This window comes from Hesperophylax consimilis, chromosome 12 (genome assembly GCF_061612785.1).
Source record: "Hesperophylax consimilis isolate HC1 chromosome 12, BYU_Hcon_1.0, whole genome shotgun sequence".
Taxonomy (NCBI): domain Eukaryota; kingdom Metazoa; phylum Arthropoda; class Insecta; order Trichoptera; family Limnephilidae; genus Hesperophylax; species Hesperophylax consimilis.
In genome coordinates, this window is record NC_142847.1 from 37,411,728 (window position 1) to 37,438,080 (window position 26,353).

Genomic DNA, 26,353 nt, shown 5'->3' on the forward strand with positions numbered 1-26,353 from the left:
TGGGGTGAAGAAAAGTCAAACTATCCGTTTTTTCTAACGAAATGCCTACTGAAATTCTTTTTTGTTTCCAGAAACTGAGATGCCTCCCATTATAAGCTAACTAACCTTATGATTCCAGAGTGTGATGAAAGGCTTTAAATCACAGTGAAAAAAAAAAAAACAGATAAACCATAGCTGCAAAAAAATATGCAAATTATTTATGAAAACGGATATGCTAACGACATCTGGCGGAGAAAGAATTGATCCAGCTTGCTTGCAGTAGACACCTGTAATAGTTGAAATTAAATCAAGGTTCCGGGACGAAAGCAGAGAGGTCGTAAAATCGTCTAGGACGACTGGTACTTCCCCTTTCCTAGGCCTAAAAATAAATATTGAATTTTGTCAACCAATAGATCTGAACAAAGAGCTATAAAATTTTGAGTAACCAATCAGTGAGCGGAGGGGAGTGTGTCTACGACAGACAAAGGAATAAACTTAGGATCGGGCAATGAAATAGATAATTAATGGCTTCTTCTTTCCCACAGAAATTAGAGGTGAACGCACTTTAGGGTCAACATCGACTTTCAAGGTGACAAACTCCTGGGAATGTTTACAATAACTGAGACATTTATGGGGTATCGAACCATTGAAATCGGGTGCTTGGAAGTTTTACAAGTTGTAAAGCGCACACACAAAAATGCAATGAAAAAAATTATAAACGTGATAGTATAAAAAAAGGACGGGAAAAGCGAAGGAAAGTTACTGGCGGGATTTCAACTGTAGTGCAATTATTTATGATAGAAGGAGGGTGTCATGTTCGATAAAAATCGTACTAAAGAGAGGAGTGAGTGTTGGAAACAATGGAAATTAATCGTTATCAATTTAAGATGAAACGGACATATTGGTAAATCAATTTTGAATGAAAATCTCGCAAAAAAAAATTGACATTTTAGAAAAGTGCGGCGACCGAATGGAAGGATAATACAGAGATTTTAGCTGCTACGAAGGTCTTAGGGACGTGAAAATCGAGTATCAGAAGAAGACAGTAAAACTAAACATATAACAATAGATTAGATTCAGGAAAAGTAGACATTTTACATGATTATTAGGTTAGATATATATTAGAGTTACCCAATATTACGGAGGGATCGAAACAAGATAAAAGGTTGGCGGTCTCATGTATATTTTGGAATATAAACAATTGAAATCCGAACATGATTTTTATTTACGTTAAGGTAATAAACGATTGGAGAGACGATTAACTTTAACGTGGACCTTATGGAATATTTAGATTAGGCAAAAGAGATTAAAATTAATAGGTTTGAAATTAAACTAAATTTACGAGTCTAGTACCAAAATTTTAAACGTAAACAGATGTCAATGCATATGTTTTATGTGAAATCTTGTAAGTGAGGGATGGAGAATGGGCGGAGATTGGATCAGGCAATAAAAATGACAGATATCCCAGAGTCTAATTAGGTATATCTCCCATAGAAGTGTGGGAAATTATATATTAATTAATAATAGATGAAGTATGAAATTTTCCTGGAGACCACACACATCGGGAAAAGTGGAAAAAAGATAAAAGGAAGGGTAAAGAACGGAGATAAAGAATAATCTAAGTGGAGAAAAGTGATACAATTCAAATTTATCCGTGAAATAAATAAATACGACTTGGAAAATAATTAGTTATAGAGTTATGAGAAATAACAAGAAGAAAAAAAGAAGAAATTGTGCAAGAAAACGTCGCGGATAAAAGAAAATCCAAAAAGATAAGGAAAAATTCAAATCTGCGGCATTAAGAGAGAAAGTACTGGTGAAAATGGAAAAGCTCATATAGGTGACAATGAAATTAAGTAGAATTTAGATAAATCGAAATTCTAAACTGCATAGTAGGGATTTCAACATGGATTTAGGCATTTTTCGCACGAGATGCATAAAATTGAGATGTATATATATATTATTGAGGACGGACCTATCGCAAATTGAGAAAAAAAAAGGAACACAAAATCATGAGAATTTAACTACATTTTGTATGAACACGGGACAAAGGAAGCTTGGGCGATTAACACAGACTTACCCGATTCGGACCCTATCGATTTAGAATTGTGAGATGGAAACTGACCACCGCCTTGAGCCGGAAAGCAGAACATCTTATGGAAGCACAATCGATATTGATGGAAGGGGTGTTCGGATTTACGAGTTGATAGGAGATAGAATTAAGCATCAAGAGAAATTCAGATACGTCTTTTGGAACTTTATAAAAGATGGAACGCATCAGTCAGGAGACGGTCGCGCCGAGGATTCGAAAAGTTGTTACGTGGCAGTACTACGTCTTTGGTAGGATTAACAGTGAAAAATCTTTAAGTGTTAAATTTTAAATAAGCCCCTGGACTTAGGAAAATTTTGTGAAAAGTACAAGTGCTAGAGTCAGTGAAATTTAATAAATCAGTTTAATTTGGTTAAACAGTGAAAATAAATATAATTTAAACTCAGTGCTTAAAAGTGTTAAGTGAAGTGCAGAAAGTGATTACGGAATTAAAAATTTGATTAAAATTTAAAAATAATTATTTCAGTCAAAGTGAAAACATTCAAATTAAATTTAAGAGTTTGTTATCGTTAAATTAAAGTGGATGTGCTCGTGAATTGATATTTAAAAATAGATTATAATTTTGTTTAAAATTATTAATAGTAAATACTTCATCTTAGGTTAAAAGAAACACAAAAACAAAAAAAAAAGGATTCGATAATAATAAACGTTTAAACCTTTGTTCTAAAATTAACAGTTCGGAAAAGAAATTAATTTATTAAGAATCGAGATAATTAAAAGTCTGCGCAATTCGGAAAAAATTTTCTTATAAAAATATATAAAAAGAAATTTAGAATCAAAAAATTTGATCAATTAAAATCCATCGTGCGTATAGCGACAGTGTTAAAAGTGTTAGTCATTTTAACCGGAATTCTAAACATCAATTTACCATTTCGAAAAAAGTATTTTAACAGCTATCATTCAAAAGCCTAAACTAGAAAAGTGTTATTAAATCAACGGGATTTCTGAATTAGGATTTCGTTCGGAAGGAAAATTAAATATCAGCTAATTTATACGATTCAAGCGAGAATAAAATATTAAATAGGAATAAATAGTCGAAAAGATTTATTTTGAAATTAGTTGAAAAATACAATTAATTAGGTAGGATTTCATCATCAAGGTTGTTGCGTACACCCAACCGGAAATACCTTGATTGGGGTGAGTTTTCCTTTTATAAATAATTTTCAGGTCCCAGGAGACACAGAAGGGCTGTGAAGTGGAAGTATATCAATTGAATATTAAATTAAAACAACAAAACAAAGAATTACACACTAAAATATGTATATTGAGTATTTGTGTATATATATATATAAATATAAAATAAAATATTGTATATAAAGAATATATATTTGAGTAATGTAATTATATATATGTATTTTATTTATTAATCGAAGCATCGAAATGGTAGCGATTTTTAATACCTGCCCGAGGACATATCTATATTATTGAAAAAGAAAATATGTATTTATTAATATTCCAGACTATGTAGAATCATATATTTTATATTTATTTATTAATATATGTACTCTTTTTTTAACATATTTTGACAATCGAGATATGTGTACTTATATATTTATATTTTTTCTTCATTTAACCTAGTAAATTTACTAAATTCGGAAGATGAAAAATAGTTTAACTTCAATAAAGGAATTAAAAATATTTAAATTAACTACGCACATTAAACGGTAACAAAACGGAATCACAAAGAGAGCGCGAGATATTTTTTTTAAAATAAACAATCTCACATCTGGGTTAGTGGGTCAGATGAGATGTTTACATTGTACAATTTGTTGATAAAACAAAGGATCACTGGAGAATTGGGTCAACCGCATAGTTTGGAAACGACCTTGGCCATAATTAGTTAGTCACAAAGGATTTTATTAATTACCCGAAACAGCTGGAAGATGCGTGCTCTCAAATACCTATCAATCACAAACGACAATTGAAAAATCACGGGTTAGCCAGATTTATAACGAAATATTACATAAAACATTTGAATACCATTGATTATATAGTCGCATAGATTTTATTAGTTACCTGAAACAGCTGGAAGATGCGTGCTCTCAAATACCTATCATTCACAATCGACAATTGGAAAATCACGGGTTAGTAGGATTATATCGAATAATTATACGAAACATTTGAATATTATTGATTGGGTGCTCATACAGAACCTCATCAGTTGCCTGAGACATTTGAGAAGTCGAGTACTCTCTAATGTGGCAATCAACTACTTGAAACAATTGGAAAATCACGGGATAGGATGAACAAAAATTAATGTTGAACCCTGGAGGTAAAATTTAAAACAAATACAGTTCATCAATAGGAGGCAGTGGTCGCTCCTATAACAAGACCATTAACCAAATCAAATAGAGATGGCGATTCTCTTAAATAAAAACGTCAAAACCAAACAAACAAAAGCCTGGAGTTCGATAGCTCTCCAAAACAAACTATCAAATATGACCTTATTCTACTAGTATTTATTAGTATCACCTTATTAGTACGTATATATTTGGTTACCAGACCTAGAGCTTCGCAGAGTTCTTGGCGCGAGATCCGAGCTCGGAATGCGAGGTAGATAGCCTCGTATTGCGAGTTATAAACCTTTCCCAAACTGTATGTATACATATATTTATTCGTATGTACTGTTTACTGGAGAATGCGGACCTGCATACAGCTTGCATTTTAGGTCTTATAGGCCACTCTCGCATTTTCTTTTAAACGTGGAATGAGGATTCACGACCCGTAAGTCCACACCAACCGTGAGTATATGATTGTATATAGGACGAAACCGGTTCGCCCTAAGTAAATTGTAGTCCAAGGAGGGGTCGGAATTTGGGGGTATCGAGACCCGAGGGGAAACTTGAAGGCAGTACATGATGACGTGGAAGGCTCTTTGGGACGCGATAACTTAGGTATCAATCAAAGAGCCGTGTCAAAGGATTGTGCAAATTTCTTGTTGACTCACGATCATCTCGTTTACTTGCAGGAGGATTTGGAGCCAAATTATGCCAGCAAATGGGCTATTCCGAGTTCGTCAAATATGCAATTAACTAATTACATTAACCTACTAAATCAATCTTTACATGTACCTTATAGCAGCAGAATCAAAAAGGAGTGGCGCCAAACAGACCCAAGAGTTTACCAAAATCAAATTTACTAACGATTAACCATTTGAGTTATATTTAATTACTTGTCCAAATAAACATGTATAATATCTTTTATCAGCGTTTAACTACGACTTTGTTAGGGTGCAGGGAATCAGAATAATTACAATAGGAAAGTTAGCTCATCCAGAGAATTCATTTAAGTCTAGGTTTGCAATGGAAAGACCAATTAAATTGTGAAACTCAACACCTCGATCAGAACCAAGGGGGTTACCACAAAAATGAAGGTTATTAAAATCCTATATCATAAATCAAAAAAATTACACAACGTTTGATGGAATTTAATTACAATATAAATACGGAAATATTTGCGTTCAAGTTCGTAAATAACGTATTAATTAGTTGAGTACATATGTCTATGAAGATATATAGTACAAGAGAGCTTTAAGTAGCTTTCTGTAGATATCAAAGAAAAGGGTCCAATTTTCATGGAGGCTTATGTGTTGTAGGGGAGGAATTTTCCATCCCTGCGAACACATATGCAAAGCCTTAGAGAAAAAATTAAATATCGGTCATAGCCAAGAGAGAAGAAAATTTTATATTGTTTTAAACAAATAAAAATAAAAGAAAATGGTGAAAAGGCGAAAATATTACAAGAGATAGCCTCATTTTTAATGTCAGTTCCATACAAATTTTTCTAAAAAAATTATAACTCCTTCATTTGTACACGCAATTGCTGATCAGCAGAATATATTTCTTGCCAAAAAAAATACCCTTGAAAATTCAAGTCTCTATGTCTATGAAAGGCGATTTTCAGCCCACTGTGTGACTTATGAACGGGGCCTGTCCTACGCGGGGTCAATTGGAGAAGTCTGCTCCGGGCGCCGAATTGTCAAGGCGCCAAGGCGCTGATAATAATACCTAACACTTAAAAGTCCCAACACATCGCTCATGAGACTATTTTTCACTAAAACGGCGCTACGCAAAAATACAAATCATCCGAATATCATTTATTACAGCGATCACCTACCTAGGTGTCTACTAGTTTTGACAAGTTTTTTCAAAATTTTATTTTTTTCTCTGCATATCAACCCACTGTGAGATATTAATTGAAAATACTAACAAACTAGGAGTCAAACACCCTACATTAATCCAAAAATTATTATTTTATTATTAGAAGAAGATAAAATCGGAGCGGAACTTACAAAGCTGACCGATGCACTGGAGCGTAACGGTTACCCAGCAAGTCAGACAAGGCAAATCATAAGAGCCAAATCTGCATCAAACGAAGACAGAATTGAACAAGAGTCGAAAGGCTGTGCCTTCCTGCCTTATGTGCACAATGTGACAGAATTGCCAGGCTATTGAGAAAGGAAAGTATCAAGACTGTATTCGGAACAACGACCAAAATACAAGACTTACTGAGGTCTGCAAAGACTAAGTTTCCTCTGGAAACGGATGGAGTGTATAAACTCAGCTGTCCCGGATGTGACAAGGTCTATGTAGGCAGGACAGAGCGGACTATTTCCAAAAGGATTTCAGAACACTTCGGAGCTTGTAAACTCGGCCACCCTGATAAATCGGCAATTGCCGAGCATTTAATTGACACCGGACATTACTTTGGATTTGTTCCTGAAGTCCTGGGGAGACCCAAAACTTATAGAGTACGGCTGGTTACGGAGGCCATTGAAATTCATAAAAATCCTGTAAATATTAAAAGAGACGATGGAGCTAAGCTCAATAGTTCTTGGTAATTGACGGATACACCCAGAGGCGGATTTGCCCTTAGGCCTATGTAGGCCCGGGCCTAGGGCGGCCAGATATTAGGGGCGGCCAATCGTGATAAAAAAGTCACAGATGATAACAATAAATTACTTCCTAAGTACCTAAATATTCTACGTACGAAATAGCGATATGCAAGAGCGTGTTCACACACAGCACACAGCGCGCCCCCACGCCCCGCAGCCGCCCTCGCCACACCTATTAAATGTATGTAATATATGAAACTAGTTAAATAAATTAAAGCTAAAACTGTTTTAAATGTTTAATTCAAATCCTTGAAACCTTAGAAAGTATTACAAACTAGCAGCTATTATAGTTAACTAAATTTCTAAATCGATTTCGATAAAAGTTGTCAATAAAGTAAATTCATTATGTAGTCTATAGTCTATATCAAGGGTCTCCAAACAACGGCCCGCCAATGTCATCAATCCGGCCTGCGACAATCGACAATTATACAGTAATTGAACTAGCGAATTTAGCAAGCGTATTTTTTTACCTCAATTCCACACAGGAGGCTTTGAGGAAAATATTTTCCCTCACGACCTATGTCATCTTAGGTGATTCTGTGTGGAGGGTCTTTTTAAGGAAGGGAAGGATAGGAAGTTCTGAAAAGGAAAATGTATGAGGGGTGGGTAGGAATCTGGGGATTAGTGTGTCCAGGAGTGACATACGTATGAATACATCCCTCCAACTGCGGTGCAAGGCGATGGGTCAAAATAGTCCGGCTGGAAAGGTCAAAAGGCCTCCCTCACCCAGTCTCTCTCGATCCGGCCCGCCACGAAGCAGGTGGGCAGACGTATCCGCCGCCAAGACCTGGACAAATCTCACCCCATGAACCATGAATGATAATGGCGGGAAAATTAAAACGGTTTTGACCCCAGGAACTTACTGAAAACTTTGGATACTCCTGGTCAATATGATGGGTACTGAGAAAGGGGCGGCTACATGGTCTGGGGCCTAGGGCGGCCAAGACAGCAAATCCGCCTCTGGATACACCAGAGCTGAACAAAGAAAACCACTATAAAAAATTATACTTTAATGTCAGCTCAGAGGGTTGGAGCTGGCAACACGGTATCAGATCCTCATATATAAGATCACATTTCACCACAACCTCAAATAACACATCTGCCCTGATGAAGGACACTGCAATGCTGTCCGATACGTTGGCTAAAGAAGGAGTTAGCGCAACACGGCATAACACCCCAAAAACAAATAAAAAAAATTATCATATTTTTGTTACAAAACAAACTCCAGGTGGGCATTTTTTAAATAATACTATTTAAAGTATATTTTTAAGAGGTCAATAAACTTTAATATGCTTAATTTGGCGAAAAAAAATGATCAAACTCATAGTTTATAAATTTGTTTTAAAAAAATAGGAGATAAAAAATGGCAATGTCCGATATTTTTAATACATAACTAAACTGTTTCAGTAATAATATTTTGTATTGGTTAAAGATGTCAACTGACTCGGTATAATTATTTCCCCCATGAATATTCTGGGCCATGAGGAATACTTATAGAGGGAAATAATTTTTGACCATTATTATTATAGCCTCCCAAAATTGACAGGAAAACCATTTACTAAAGAAAATACTCTAAGAGAGGGAAGTTGGCATACCAATAAAAAATACTGTCCAAACGGTAGCACAAAAATGACTGCCCAGATGGCGGTTACTTCAGATTGTTTCCATGGTTATTATTCAGTGGCTTGACATTTTACTGACATTTGGGGAAAACAACAATTATTTCTTAATTATCATAACTGATTCCCTTTTAATAAAACACATTTTTGTTTGTACGACACCTGCTGTGTTTAAGTATAATATTTTTTTCTGGCAAACCTAGAATTCTGTCAAGGAAATCATAATAATAATCCAATTCAAAACGTGGATTCATAATTTTTCATGCTTTGTATTTTTTGTTTATTTTTTACTCCAAAACCTAGTAAACAATAATATTGTGGGCATTGCTTCATCCATTAAGTTACATTCAATGTTCTGTAGACGAGACGTTCTTCAAAATGTTTTGAACACCGAAAAGTTCTTAGTTGTCTTCCAACCCTCGTATAAAGGCTGCATAGATTTGAAGCACATTTTTTACGCCTCTACGGAAACCTGAAAAGTGCACTTACATCACAAACATGTTATATACCTGTAGGCTATATGAAAATGGAGGGTACTAAACAAAACAAATCATAACGCAACCTGGGTAGGAACTTTCACCAACAGTTAGAATAGTGATTTCCTAATATTCCAAACTTAAAGTTTAACAAATAAAACATAATAATTTTCCAGAATAAATGTCAAGGTCTTAAATATTTATAGCCGATGTATGATAAATCATTGAATGGTGCCTAATTCATTTTTCTATGAATATAAATATCAAGGTATTATAATAAATATTATCATTTATATAATTTAAAACAAATCGTTAAACCAAAATATATAATTATATTTTTTTATTATTGTTTTTGTGTTTAATTCGTAGAACTCCATTTATTTTTTTTTAAATTTAATTAAAATCAAATTTAATAATATAATTATTAAGTTCTGCAAGTATTTTTTGGTTTTTGTTATTGTTACAGCTGTTTCGGCTTTCGAGGCCTTGAAAATTAAAAAAAAAAAAAAAAACAAAACACAAAAAAAACAAAATATATAAGCCCGGGCCGGGCTTCATTTTCGCTGAGCCTCTGTATTTTAATTGTTCATTGCAAATATTTGCACGATGGCTGCCCGTTTAGTAAGTGAAATATAAAGTTTGGGCAGCTTTACTGTCAAAAGAATAAACATCTCGATGTTTACGATATTAACTAACAACATGCTTGAATATTGTACGCCAAAAGATGTCTAAACGATCAAATAAATTGAAAAAACGTTTGACATGAAAACTTTCCAAGCCTTCCACTTCACTTTGAAATAATACTCAGGCCTTTTTTATGGTTATCAAGTTTAATTTGTAGAACTTTATTTTTGGATGTCATGCGTAATAATAATTACACAGCAGAACTTGCTTTATAATAAATTGTTTTTTGTAAATTTAACAATAATATATAATACTCCCGCCGTTTTTTACTGAAAGAAACACTTTATACTCGTTGGTTGAACACTTAGTGGCATCTTTAATGTTAATTTATTATAATTTATGTCATTTTTAAGCTAATATTTAATAATTAGCCGACTGACAAAAGAAATAATTAAAGAAGGAATTAAAATAAATAGACTAGCAACAATGGCGTCACCACGTAATACTTGAAAATAAATTTGCGCTTTGGCAATGTAGTAATAAAAGAACATAGACGATGAAACTATTCTAGTCTCTGTCTTACAAGTGATGCGCGATGGCAAGAGAAGAGTGCAACTATGCGATACTAATAAGTAATTTATTTGTTTTTTATCGTCATATTATTATGGCAATTCCTGATATTCTCTATTCAATGGAAAAAAACAGCAAAACAGTTTTTAACGTTTTCACATAAAAATATTTTTGGTTGGGTTAGGTTGTCGCTAAGAAGGTTTTGTGTAAACCTAATAAAAATCATATGTGTGGGACAAGTGGAGCCCATAAAAATACTTTAAATTCATAAATTGCCATTGAAACTAAAAAAAAACAGGAAACCGGCACGCACGGATATCTTGATCGGCAACAGAAGCCTTGTAAGTCTCTCTCTTTATTGGGCAAAACTGTACATTTCACACATAGGATTAACTTGGGTAATTATTTTAATTGTATTGATCATTCTTATCTCCTCACAGCATGCATAAGATATCAGAGATCAACAAAGGACATTATTTTTAAATGCCTGAAAAGGCCGAAAATTCATTAATATTAATTGCATTGGTCTTAGCTTGAGTAAATGAGTATTGGATTGGTAGTGTTACATACCATAATGTGTAGTATCAAATTAAAAGTTCACAGATAATTTAATAATCCCTAACTTAAATCACATTTGCCATAACTAAGACCCATTTCTAAATGGGTAATTATTTACCTACGACTACCGTTTGAGAAAATATTCCGTACATGTTAGGTTAGGTTGGATTAGGTAGAATTAAATCACAAACCAGTCTATACAAACCTAGCGTAGCCCACAAACTACTTGAAAACTGGGATATAACTCTAAAGGGGACGCGAGCAGGCGTTATTAAAGGGGCAATTTTTTGTAGTAGTAAAAACGGTAGTCGTAGGTAAATATTTACTTCTAAATGATTACAGAAAAAAACCTTACCTTACCTTACCCATTTATGTTGTAGAATCATCTACTTGCAATAACAAGTGAACACCTTCTATAAATGATGTTAAAAATATGCACTTCAACAATAGATTAGGCTTTAAAACAAAAAAAAGAATAGCCGACTCGGGATGCCTGGCAGAAGTGAAACATCGAAATTTATCAAAGGAAGTGAAAATAAGTAATTAGTAAACAAGTATTTATATTTATGATATTAAACCAATTACTCTTTTATTATTAAAATATAATACAAATTATAGATTCACCATCATCATTTAGAATAGATGTTTTGCCAATTTTAGTGTGAAAAGAATCATATATATAGTTATGGTGGCCGGGCGGAAAGGGCCGACGAGTCACAAGGCTGCCATCACACCAAAAATTCAACAATTATTTATCGTCATTTTATTATTTTACTACTACACAGTACACACTGCATCTAAAATTTGATTTTGATTGAAAAACTGAATAGTAAACAATGCCTCTGCATTGTGTATGTAGGTAATACGATTTCAGATACGAATTGCTAATTAATTTGCGCGTGTTGGTTGTGAAATAAATACGTTTTCCAACTAAATTGTGATACAATAAAAACATTTAATTTGTTGTGCATTTGTATGACTTGACAATGGCCCGCGAAGCCGTATATTTTCAATTACAGTGTTTAAAGCCTTGTTTATTCGCTTTCATGAATACTGTTGATTTTGTATTGTAACACGTAGGTATTTATAACACGTAGTGTAGTTGGATTGATTTTATTATTTACGTATTTCGGAAGACTCATCGTCTACTATTTATCAATTTTTCACGTTCTTCTGTAAAAGCATATTATATACTATCAATTAATTATATATCAATTATACTATTAATTATGTGTTGTTTGTGGTGATATTGTCGTCGATATATCTGGGAGTTCAGTAATGTCGAACGTTTTATAATTTTAACAAAACACGCAAAAGGGTGAATGATACGTTTACATAGAAGTATTAAAAATGATTGAAAATGAAACTGTTTCCATAAAATTGAAATAGAGATAATTCAAACTGCACTTCCGAAAACCCACGCTTTGAATTAGGTTATCCTGACAACTAACACAGTTTCCACACAACAAAGTTTGTTTGGCAATATTTGAAAAATGGACAAATATTCTGATTAACGCTGTATATCAAACATCACGTCACAAACCATTCATAGTTCAAAAACACATCGATTGCTGGCTAAATTATTCTCGACAACAAATACAACAATTTTATTGTGAAATGTAAAGTTTGTTTAATTAACGAATGTGTTAGGTATTTCATAATTTATTTATTCATTTAAAATATCTGTTCTGTCGTCTACGCTACTTTTTTTGCATATCTACGATCTCGTTGAATGTTCACCAATTCATCGCTACGTTGACGACAGCACCGTTGACAAGGATTATCTTTTAAGAACCCCCCTTTCATTTTTAATGTGCGTACATCTCGGAATGTTTTGGGACAAAAATTTGACCACCTGATCAGTTTCAACGTCTCCAAGAACCCAAGCGTATTTGATTTCGGTAAAGAGGGATATGAATGATTGTCTGCTTCAATTCGATGGAAGCACCCTCCTTAATAAAAAAAACTCCATTGAAATGCTTGGATTAAGTATATCAGACTGGCTCGTATATCGGGGCTCTATAGAAGCCTTCGTAAATCTGGCTTCCAAGAAACTGAGCATTTTGTATAGGGCTAGTATGCAATAGTTACTAGTTGCTAACCGTATACAATCTCAAGTACGCCCAACAATTGAATTTGGGAGCCACCCCTGGGCTGGAGTCCCACAATACTTGAAAAAACTTCCTTGATTCTGTGAATAGGAGGGCGGTTCGTCTAATTTACAGTCCTTTTCTAACAGACCGATTGCGATCTCTAATACAAATGCACAGACACAGTGTATTACATGTCAATTTGGGTCTGATAACAATCAGTCCCAAATTGGGGTGCTTCATTGACATTGACATTGCTTGATATTCCTTTAAAACATTAAAAGAACGTCATCAGTAATGGACATGCAAGAGCGAGAAGCAATAGTCGAATACGTGCCACAGTAAATAATATTGATAAAAGTTACTTAAATTGCGCTTTGTAAAAAAGTAGTTTATGTAAATTTAAGGACCACACGGGAAACGGCGTGATGGTTCTAAAAAAAAGAACCACGCCACTTAATGGTGAAATTGCAGGTTTTTTCATAAAGTATAGGGGCGATGATGTCGTAAAAATGAGAAAAAGGCGGACAAAGATTTTTAGTGACAAAAAATAAACATTTGATTTGTTATAGGTACCTTCTTTTGTTTTTAAAGACAGATCAGTGAAACACAGATACTTTGTAGTGTTACCTTTTTATTGTTTTGGTTGAATAAGTACAAAAAATAGTATTTTGGAAATTATGTGTGTTAATATCTTTTGACCACTGAATATTGAAAGGAACCGATGGCAAGGTAGCACCCTGGTATGGTAGTCAAAAGAGTCAGGCCTCTTACTCCTGCATCTTTGATGGTTTTAAAATGCTTTTGTGTAATTAACTCATTTTCGCCAAATTTGTGGCTTGGCTCCGTTGTAATCTACGGCAGCGATATAGAAATTTTTAAATTCTACAAGTGGAAAAATTCACGCCGCCAATATAATAAATATATTTTCTAGGTCTTACTGCGAGCGCGTGTTCCGCGACTGCCGCCTGCAGACGTGCTACGTGCAGTCGCCCGCCTACCCCGGCGTGTACCCACGCAACCTACACTGTCGCTACCATCTCAACACGCGCCTGCCCTTCATCAAACTGTACATCGAGAACGAGGAATTCAACATTGACGGCCAGCGCTGCGAGAACATTATGACTTGCCCGATGAGACCTATCACTTCTGGTGAGTTTTTTTTATGTAATTTCGTATTTTTTTACTAATATGACTATTTAAATACAAAGTAAAGTAATTTATCACAGTCTTCTTAGGATTCACATTCCGAGGCGGACTGTAGGTAGTTGTGTTAGTGTTACATCATGATTTCTTCACCTTCATGTGATTGTTGATATCCTCATATTCATGTTTGTTGATTTCCTCAACTTCATGTTTGTTGATTTCCTCATCTTCATGTTTGTTGATTTCATCATCTTCATGTTTTTTGATTTCCTCATCTTCATGTTTGTAGATTTCGTCATCCTCTTGTTTGTTGAAAACTTTTGTTTGTTAATCGTATATTATGCTTATCTCACTTATTTATCCACATTCTATGGTCTGCTTTTCATCTTCATAGAAAAGCGAAAATACGCCATTAAAAATAAAGTAGAAATTCCTCCGAAACTTTATTTTTTTATTTTTTTTTATTTGGTACAATATTTTTTACATTTCAAAGTTTTCCAGTAATGTTGGCCTCACTGGGTGGCTTGCCCGTGCTGAGGCCTTCATTTTATAATATGAAAATATAATCTACATAATACATTTAAAGAGAAAATAATACATTTAAAATATAATCTTGTGTGTTTGTGAGTGATGCGTGTTTATATTGGTTTTGTGTGTTACGTGTAAGTTTTATTTTTATTTTATGCTATGAAATTTTCTTAATATTGACTTTTTTGTTCTTTAATCCATTTTGTAATTTTGTGTGCGAATTTATTTTTATTTTCCTCAATTTTAATTTCAAGTACACTGTTGAAAGCTTTTATAGCATGGTATTGATAGTGTCTTTGTCCAAAGCTTGAATTTACTGTCGGAGTGTTTATGTTAAAAAAAATAATAAGTTTAATAAAAAAATATAATTAAAGTATAATAAGCTGACAAGCTTAACAACATGATAAAACTGTCAAAAACAAAATGGCACTGAATGACCTTTTGAGGACGATGTTACATTTGAATTTATGGATTAATATTATGTATAAAGAAAAATAGCGTCACTTGTGATTGAGGGTTATTGAGAATTTGATTAGTTTATGGGATATATACTTATATTGGACATTTACTTAATTATTTGGGTTTAATTAATGAATTTCAGTTTTGGTTTAAACGGCTTTCATTACTTCGAGAGCTTCTTAATTATTTAGCCCGTTGCCATGACCATTTATGTGTAGAATATAAGCGCCGGTGTTTTTATTGAACAAATGGCCTTTATCAATAAGGTGATTGGGGAATTCAGAAAAAGCCATTATTAAAAGCCGTAAAAACAAAGTTAACCGTCTGGCAAAAATGGCAATTTGTCACCTGTTGTTGCTGTTGTTGTGAGTGATTATCATATAGTGTGGCGTTCTGGGACATTAGAAAAAAAAATAAACATATTTGTAGACTTTTTTTTTAAATTTAATTAAAATCAAATTTAATAATATAATTATTTAATTCTCTAAAGTATTTTTTGATTTTTGTTATTGTTACACCTGTTTAGGCTTTCAAGGCCATTTTCAAACTGTCTGACAGCCTTGAAAGCCGAAACAGCTGTAACAATAACAAAAAACCAAAAATTACTTGCAGAACTTAATAATTATATTATTAAATTTGATTTAAATTAAATAAAAAAAAAAAAAAAATGCTGTTCTACGAATTAAACACGAAAACAATAAATATATGTAGACGCTTGTTTCCCCCTCCTGGTTATCCAAGCTATATATAAGTGCTTCTTGGATTTGATATTAACCTCTGGTTTGTGGCCGAAGGGTCTGAAGCGTTGGGCGTTTCAGGTCCGTTCCTTTGCAAGCTAGTAAGTATTTATTCAAAATTGTTGTTAGTGAAAAAATATACACACCATGGATAGTAACATTTGCTACCTATTCGGTATTTGAAAATTAATTAAAACATTGTTGATTACAGACGATAGCATAAATAACAATAATACGTGGATAGAAGCCACCTTTCAGACTAAACATAATATATCCTTATTTCCTAACTTAGCGGTGTAGTATGTACATAATTAATTAGTATGATCTATTTACTAATAATTTCTCAAATTTTTCATCTTTTTATAATTCTCGAACTTCTCCACCTCTTTTTGCAACCCAAACTAGCTATACATATTTTTTTTTATTTTTTTTTATATTATAGTAATGTATAAATTCTATGTCCAAAAACTGTAAAATTCATCCGCCATAACACAGGGTCATCCCTGGCATGGAGGGTGAAATATCACAAAAAACCACATGTACTCTCTAAATCATGTATCAATAAAATAAAATAAAATAATATATACATTATAATATACATGTACAAGCTGTTGAAAGAATACAAAACAAATTCTTAAGTTTTATAAATTTTAAAATGGGTATTCCAGCAATTATGTTGAACTCCAACACTCTGTTAAATTATATGGATATGCTTAAATTGTCAGACAGAAGAATTTTCACTGACTTGTTATTTCTATATAAAATTCTAAATGATTTAGTTGATGGTCCGGTATTGCTAGAATTGATAAGCTTCCGGATTTCACAACTTAATACTAGAAGTCAGGTTTTATTTCAGAGCAGAAATTTTGGGAGTAACTTCCCTTTGTATTCCTCTTTGCCCAGAATACTAATGGAGGGGAAATAATTATACCAAGTCAGTGGAAATCTTCAATTTATCTTTAAACAAATATAAAATGTTGTTAATGAAGCATTTCAGTTATGTACAATAAATAATTTATATTTTTTAATATTCACATATAAAAGATCCGAAAAAGGGCGTTAATTAATAAATAAATAATTCTAGCGCCATTTACCTGAAATAAAACGTCAAGAGCGATAAGTACGCTAAGTAGGGCGTTGATAACTTTCTCTTCGGTAATTGACAATTAATTCACAATTGGGAAACGAATACATCAAGCTTAGATTTTTTAAAATTAATATAACAACATTCACAGAAGGTTAAAATTTCATTGAAAATTTGAGTGCCACTACTCAAAAAAATTTTGTTTCATATTTAGTTGAGTATTATCATTTACCTCTTTGGTTCGTGTAAAGCGTTCATTAAAATTCAATTAATCCAATTAATTGTTATTTGATATAATTACTTTTGATTTCCACGACGGGCCCGTTGAGTGACGGCAACATAACTTTCACAACATTTTGCTGGCAATTTAACTGAAATGATTTTCGAACAATATTTGTTACGAAACCTTTTGAAGAATGTAATCACGACATTTAATAGGCGCTTAATTTAATTATGAAATCAATCTATTTTAGTTCACCTACCTGCTACCTGCTTCGTTGTGTTATGTCCAGTTGGGAGCTTTTGAGCTTATTTTGGACAATAACATCATACGATACATTAATTAATTAACAAAAATTAACCATCTATAAATATAAACTTGTGTAATAAATTATAAAGTTGTTCACATGGTAAACACTGTTGATCCCTTTAACATTTAACTCTCCCCTCGAGCCTCTCATATTTTGCAGTGTATTTCTCGTGTCAAAATCCTGATTTAAAATAAATCTTATGTCGTCCATGTTTATAAGACCTTCCAACTTTTATACCCGTGATAGCAAAAAAAAAGTTTAATTGTTGCAATCCAAAACTAGAATATAGTACATTCAAAATTTTTTTAAATCTAATATCGCTTCTTAACCTATTTAAATCATTATCTATTTTCAAATGTAAGAATCACAAAATTTTAATTATATAATAATTTTCAAAAATACTTCAGTTAATCAATTTACCAAACAACACACTGGTGACAAAAAATCACTAAATAACACACTGGTGACAAGAATTCACCAAACAACACACTGGGGATAAGAAGTTATTAAACAACACACTGGTGATAAAAATTTGACAAGCCATTGTGAAAATCTTTTTGATGAATAAATCTTTCATGAAAGAAACTGTGCGTATGATGATATTATTCCCATGGATATATAATATTATCGGATATGAACAGTAACATGATACGTATATTAATTAACATTGATTTAAGGGACTATGAAATTGCGAAGGATTTCCATGGACACAACATTCATCTCTTGCATTTTTTAAATTTAATAATAATAATTCGTGAACTTTAAAGCTGGCCAATTACTTATTTGTATCAGCTGTTGTATTTCTCCCTATTTATATGTATTTATCTGAAATGGAGTGTTTTACAAAGTTATATTTAAAATATAAATAATATTCCAACGAGAGAAAAAAAGAAATGATTTTTTTGCATTTGATACCCAATTCGTTTTAATACCTCTTTTCTACAGGTCTAGTCTACAGGATGGTGAAGTCGATCACACTTAAGCATTCGATATTTCAGCGATAACAATGAGAAAAAGATATATGGGCACCTAATTCGAGAATTGAAAGTTGACGAAAAGCGAATGAAAAAAATAGGTTTTTTTAAAGGATGATGGTGTTCATAAATAAAAACATGACAAGTATAATTGACACAATTAATTTTGAGGTCGTGAAACGTAGTCCGATTGTATATGTAGGAAAAATTTATCAATGACTGCATAATAAAGTGCAAATAAATAGTTAGAACTGTTTAGTACGTGGGTGAGTAGGTAACCAAACGTATTTCCGAAGTTCGGATAGCGTTGGACGGCTAGGGTAACTTTGACTGATAACTTTTCCATTTCACCCTGATTTACATTTGAGTGACAGTTTGCCCAAAGCACTTTATTGTGTTGCTTTCACGAGTGAAGTCTGGATTGTCGGACTGAATCGAGTTCACCGTTTAGTTATTGTTGATGGATGGTGGGATTAGATGTTCAAATGGAGTTTTAGTGATACTATAAGTACGTTTCTTATCTTAGGATTATCAGGATATTTTGACAAGCTTTGGACACAAAATCTATGTTTGTCGAAAATTTGGGTCTATAGACAAATCCTTCAAATGTCTTAGACTGATGTGGTAAACATTTAATTATAGGTAAATCATAGACTGATCTAGTAAACATGTACCTTTAGGTAAATCATATAATAACACATTATAAAGTAGGTAATTTATGTTTTCGGTCAATGCGAATCACATGCACAATTAATTGAGTTACGTTGAAAAAGGATGTTATTTCTACCTATGGCGAAATGGAAAACTTCCACCTAATTAATCCAGTAATACTGTGGCCTTTGACATTTCAATCCATTGCCACTGAAAATACATGTTCAGAAATTAAACTTATTTTCATTCAAAGAATTAATTTTGGCTGGCCCACTTTTTTAATGTTTTAAATCTTCGTTTTTTTCACCCGATTTATTTCAATTTTGAAAAAAATATGTAGATTGGTCTTCAAATTAGGTTTTATGAGTGATCTCTCAATTCGTGCATTTGGAAACGGTAGCAAAATCCTAGTGACCCCTCCGCGGAACCAAACGTTCCGTAAAACCCACTTCGTGAATCGCCGGTGTATTAAACTAAAGGCAGCGCTTATAGGTAGGAGAGTTCCGATATCAAAAATAAATATACCATTTATATATACCATAATGAGGAAAAAAAATCGAAAGCGCGTTGTTCAAGTACATATAAGTATTAAGTGTGCCGTTCAGAACAACGCTGTATATCAATTTGCACTCAAGTGCTGAATCAAATATTTCCCATTAAGGGGGTAATAAAATCAACATAAGTTGTCATAAATCAACCAAATGACACCCTTCAGGAATCAAGTACCATTCAATACTCATTACGAGGAGATAAATTTTGTTTTTTGGCAATAAAATCAGATAAATGGATACTTGAATGTCAATTGATTCAAAGGTTAAAGATGATTTTTTTTAAATGCTTTTGAAAATCCGGTCATTAATTTAGAACGATTCCAACGTTCGTTTTTGCTACTCAAAGCGTTATTTTATTAAAATGCTGAAATTTATTCGTTTGCCAAAAATGTGTTAAACCTTCACCGCGTTTTTTGTGACTTGTGTGCAAGCCGCTAACGACAGTATGAATGTGGTATAATTATGTATTATTTTCCTTTGATATAAAATAATCTTAATCATCAATGAATTTATGCTTATAAGACAGAAAAGGCAAAAAGAAATATTTTAAAACTAATATCATCGCAGTAGAAGTTTTATTTCATCACAGTAACAGTGTTATTTCATCACAACAGCAGTGTTATTTCATCACAGAAGCAGTGTTATTTTATCATAGTAGAAGTGTTTTTTCATCCCAGTACAAGTGTTATTTCATCACAATAGCAGTGTTATTTCATACTTAATTATTGAAGACCATATTAGCAATTCCTAAACTAAAATTTGAAACAGAAAAAGATATTGTCACATCTAGGACTCGAACCCAGGAAAAAACCCTGGTCCTAGATGTGACCGTATTTTTTTCTGTTTCAAATTATCGTTTAGAAATTGCTAATATTGTCTAAAATAATTAAGTATTACAATTTGAGGTTTTACTCATTAAGTTATTCCAAAAATAAAGTCTTATTTCATCACAATAGTAGTGTTATTTCATCACAGTAGCACATTTATCGTGTTTTATGTCCCTTTACGAAATCGATTTCGTTTTCTATTTTTTATAATAATAAAAATTATGTCATCTTATCTTATTTTTTACAGCTTATTATTTCAGAGCATCGTAACTTCATAACAACTAACGGAAGAGATGATAGAAAAAGAGGTGCGAAATTCATAATGCCAGAACTCGAGAAAGCAATATTTATTTATATATAATAAAATCATTGATTTTGAGTTGTTCCATCCATTGACATCACTAGACAAAAAGATTTTTTTTTAAATTAACTCAAAGTTATGAGGGGTGATTAGGAATAGGGGGTTAGTGTGTCCAGGAGTGACGGATCTCCCACTTGCGAATGAATCCATCCCTCTCAAGATTAATCAAGGTCAATGGATCTGGCTTTTCACGCAGTTAGTAAACAGACATGCCCTCCGCCAAAACCTGAACAAAACTAACCCCATAAACCCGGGCACCCCTGCTAAGTCACCAAATGTAGCGAACCACTCGGGGTGACCATTGGCAAAGGAGTTGTATATCAAATGATTGGTTCCCAGGGCTGCGGTGCCCATACCCGCCTAAAAATTGTATAAAGGTGATTTCCAAAGAATATGTATGAAGGCATTTTAAAGAGACCTTTCAATGAACAGGTCAATAAAATTGGTTTTCTCTCCAAGAAAGATTTTAGATTGGTGCCTACTTTAATTTATTTTATCGATTTCACCAGAAATACGGATAAATGAGCTTAGTTTATGCACACAGACCATCGATGTATTTAACACGGAGATGCGAGGAACACACGTCTGATTCTAACGATTATGTATTTAAATTTATATTGTTCTTTGTGTAAATAAATTAGGAGTTAAGTATGCTAAATTTATGGTTCTTGATTTAGTAACTTTTGAAAATCCGTCCTTAGAGCTGCCGTCACAGCCCATAATGGGCATTAGGTACATTTCTACGTCACTAACAGGCATCTGCCAGTGAGGAGTGAACGCATTATAACCCATTCAAGCAACACAATGTATCCTTCTCCTGTCATAGTGCGCTAACGATCTCTTGGCGTTTAATTAATATAGTTCGCCTGATTGTTACAGCTTTCAATGAAATTGATAATGGGTTGATATTAGGTCTTATAAATTGGTGAGGAGACACATAATTTCAGTGTAGTTATTTTCTCTCATAATATTGAGCTATGCATTTTCGATAATTATCTATTGGAGGGGAAGTAATTCAGCCACAGTACTAAAAAGGTGTTGTAATCGCAGTAAGTATTTTTGTTCAATGCATTATGTGGAAACCGTATGTTACTAGCTTTGTTAATATAGAAGTCATCTTAAAAAGTTATTGTCGTCGTAGATTAAGGAGATTATTGAAGACAGCGTCGCTGACAGTGAATTGTGGACATTGTTGTGTGTAGCGAGCGTTACCTATAGGAGAGTCACCGTTGACAGCACATGATAAAATTATTTCACTGCCATAAATAATTCTGTATAAACACGGAAGGAATTAGAAATGGACGAAATTATACATGAAATTATGTCCTCCGTTGAACTCCAATTGTGTCATAGAATCTACTCTAACCTGCATCGCCCTCTGTTAAACTCGGCGATCTCTCAGTGAATTTCATAAATCAGCATATTGGTGGGTATTGACTTCTCCAGTTCGATGAATTGGGTGTTTTATAATTGTAGCAATAGTGCATCTGCACCGATAATCGTTTATTAACCTCCCCACATGAAGACATATTATGTATTTACATAAATTCTATGATTTTTAATTTCGATAGCGAACATTATAAACATTTTGTTCCATCGTACAGTAATCAAGAACACCATTTTTAACAGTAGTCCCGTAAACATAATTGTTAGCGAGCGTATCCTTTGAGTGGATCACTATTTGTAGATACACCATAGGTGTTTGTTAATCACAGTGAAAACACTCTACAATAATTAATAAGTGAAGTCAATATTAATGACTCTCAAACGAAAAATAAGAAAGAGAAAAGACAGAAAAAGATTTAGTCGCATCATAACTCTTTACTCGAATGTATATGCAAAAGTTACAATACCACAATCTATATTGATATTATCTACTATACTCTAAAAAATGTTTAAATTAAATTAACCTTACAATGTACTTAAAACAAAACAATTATTTTGTATTGTTGTGCTATTCTTTTTATTATTTTTTTAATAATACATTTATATATCTACTTTCTTCCTAACCTGTAACCAAAAAAAAAATACTGTAAATGGAACTTGACTGGTTTATTTTATAAACATCTTAAATTTGAAATTAATTCACTTGTAAAACTGTTAAAATTAAAATAATATCATTTTAGTAACGCTTTTTTTGGCTGCTATCTTTATGTACGATTGTAAGATTGTACCCGAAATTGACGAAAAGTTGTTTCCATTTTTATTTCAAAATACGACACCTTTACATATAAACCACTCGTTCTGGCTATTTATTTTGAGGGTGGTTATTATTAATTACTAATATTATCAATTTTTATTGGAAAAACTTTTGAAGGTTTTCTCGTCAATGTAATATTTTCAATGAAGAAGGTAATACAAATAGTACTCACAAATCTAAATGAAACAATAAACAGAACAAGACGAAGAAAAAAAATAAAAAAAATAACGGTGTCAACTGGGAATCTTTACATTAATTACAATCTTCCTGGATTCGATTCCCAGTTGACATCGTTATCTTTTTATTTTATGCGTCTTGTTCTGTTTCATGTTTTGTTAGTTTTATCTTCCTCGTCTTCAATGTTATTAAAATTCACATTCGGAAACATATTTCAATTAAACACTTATTTGCTTCTGAATATTTCTAACTGTTCTTTGTATGTAAATGTTTGATATTTTTCTTTTCGATGGTTTTACTCGGATTAAAATTAATGTTGCTAATATTGCAGCATTGCATTATCCATACGTACCGTACTGATATTTTTTTTTAAATGTTTAATGATCAATTTTAGCTTAAATAATAAATAAATAAAAATAAGCCATTTTATTTTTTACAAATGATCCACTCTCAGTGAGTTTGTCTTTGAGTCAACGAAAATCTATTAATATTCGAGGAAAACTAGGCAAAGTTTAGCGTCACGTTTTCCGCAAAGTTCCGGGACGCCATATTAATAATTAAGTTCGATCTGTTCCGGCTTCACACACAGCCTCGCTGTTTGTTGGTTGTCACGGTGACTGGGTGACTGGGCGACTGGGCGACTGGGCGGTCCACTTTGTGGATTACTTGTGCAGAAGTCAACTCTGGATTTCGGATGACCACATTATTTGGTTTAAGGATTGGGGCGAATTTGAGATACGTTTGATTCGAAAGCTGGTTGGTGTGATTTGTTAGTAAATTTAACTTTAGTAAGGATACAACACTATTTGTGCTTTGAATATATATATGTAAAGGGTGGATTATACATTTGCAGTTATACGCCTGTAACCGACTGTATTTCTATGGCAGTTTTTTGAATATATATATGTAAAGGGTGGATTATACATTTGCAGTTATACGCCTGTAACCGACTGTATTTCTATGGCAGTTTTTTGAATATATATATGTAAAGGGTGGATTATACATTTGCAGTTATACGCCTGTAACCGACTGTATTTCTATGGCAGTTTTTTGAATATATATATATGTAAAGGGTGGATTATACATTTGCAGTTATACGCCTGTAACCGACTGTATTTCTATGGCAGTTTTTTGAATATATATATGTAAAGGGTGGATTATACATTTGCAGTTATACGCCTGTAACCGACTGTATTTCTATGGCAGTTTTTTCAGTAATTTATAATTTATATTTTTGTAATTTCTGTTTTAAACGTACATACGCGTTTTCGCTCTTATTAACGTTATAAAGTACCTTTTCAACTATTTACTTAGCTGTTGTATGGGTTTAAATATTAGTGCCGTGAAATTAAAAAAAAAAATACATACCTATGCGTAGAATGCAAAATATAAATTTGAAGGAATTATTTGTTTTTGTTTTTAAAGAAATTAAAGGCACCTACTTACTAGGTGTACTGGAAACCTACGCCCGTGACATCGACTGTAAAATGCCGGTTTCCTCTTGGGGGTACCTTGGGTAAGGATTTGTAATGAAACACAACTTGCGGGACAACTGACTGGTTGGGCCAGTTGTTTGCGTATTTATTGGGTTCGAATTCAACAATTTCTACACGTGTTAATGTGGAGCAATTATTTTTATACCTAAACAGAAATATTATAAGGCGTCATAGCGCCGAGAATTAATTACTAAGGTCCCACAGTTTCGTCGTGCGAGTAATTCATCCTTGAAATGACGATATGACACGTGTGCGGTGGCTTAATTATGTAATAATTATTAGGTACATCCATCTGCTGTCCGGTACAGTAGGTTTTCCACTAGGATTTTAGATAAGAGATTTAATAAAACTCTCCTTCTACAGCAAATATACTCCATCTTCTTCCTCTTATCCTAGTCGGGATCTTGAACTTTTGCAATCCAGTATCAAGATGATCTAATCATTCAGCTGTCGTGATCACCTTCTGACTTATCGAGTTTCTCCTATATTTAAATGACAATATTTCTAGTTTTATCCGCTACATGTACCTAACAATTCTTTTATAGGAGGTATCAAGGGTGAATTGCCCAATACAAAAAGCAATGTTTACACTTTTTGTTGCACACTAATCGAATAAAATTAAAAGGCAACCAATTTACACGAGAAAAGTACGTGGGAAATATTTTTGAAGTGAGGATTTTTCAGTACAATATTTGAACCTTTGTATATCGGAGCACCTGTATTCTTGTCAGTGTATAGTGTATATTGCGAGTCACCAGTGTAGGAAGCGCATACATGAACCGGTGGATTGTTTAAACACAGCCAGAGTAGTTCCATTCTGTATGCAAGCAAAGTGCATCTCGCCTGGAAATGTGTGCAGTATTGTGCGATTGTGCGCCCTGCCCTCCGGCCACTGCACTTGCACACTGCACACTGCACACTACTGAAGAGGTAAATCGACGGAAGTGCTTTTTGGCTGTGTCCGTGTGCCCGAAGTAAGCTCTCCTTTACCTCACTTCTGATACAATTGATTATGAAATTCTTTCTTCAAAAGATAAGCTATTTATGTCATTGAAGAAGAAACTGATAAATCTAAACAAAACATGAAACAGAACAAGACTTGGAAAAATAAAAAAAGATAACGGTCACAACTAGGAATCGAACTCATTATCTCTTCTCTTGAGTCATAGAAACATAAATAGATACCGGTCACAACGGGATTTGAATCCAGTTGTGACCGAATTCTGAATTTGAAATATAAGATCGATAAAAATGACTTATAATAACTAGTTTCCAATAGTTGAGTCGTTAAGGACGTTGACCCGGTAAGCTAAACTATTTGATATTTTATGACTTATCAAAGACCAAAAAATATTAGGCAAATTATTAGCGACATCAGTTTCCTTTCAGAATTAGATGTGTGTTATGGGCAATATGGGCATGTCTATGTGACCCTACGTTTTCATATGCCAATATTATTTTTATCAATGTTCATTAGTCTAGGGATCAGGAGTAGAAAGTTATTACGTAAATTGGCAACATAAGTTATCTTTCCAATCGGTTTGCAGATCACACATATAGGAATAATCTGTTCGATGCTGCACACATTTAGGCGGGTCTTTATTAAAGTACATTATTATTCCGCGCACCTGTGTACTTGTGCTTATACTATTATGTACTTGTGTACCTGTGTTGTCGGACGTTGTGTTGATGTTTATGATGTTCCGAGTCGT

At 33.2% G+C, this 26,353-nt stretch overlaps 1 protein-coding gene across 3 annotated transcripts in view; it reads left to right on the forward strand.

Moving 5' to 3' along the window:
* Nucleotides 1-26,353, forward strand: part of LOC149419585 (cubilin-like) — a 139,894-nt gene that overhangs the window by 87,521 nt on the left and 26,020 nt on the right. For all 3 annotated transcript variants that reach the window (XM_089637904.1, XM_089637905.1, XM_089637906.1), the window contains exon 5: nt 13,855-14,072. In XM_089637904.1, the coding sequence (XP_089494030.1) occupies nt 13,855-14,072 (218 nt within the window). The remainder of the gene's footprint in view (nt 1-13,854; nt 14,073-26,353) is intronic.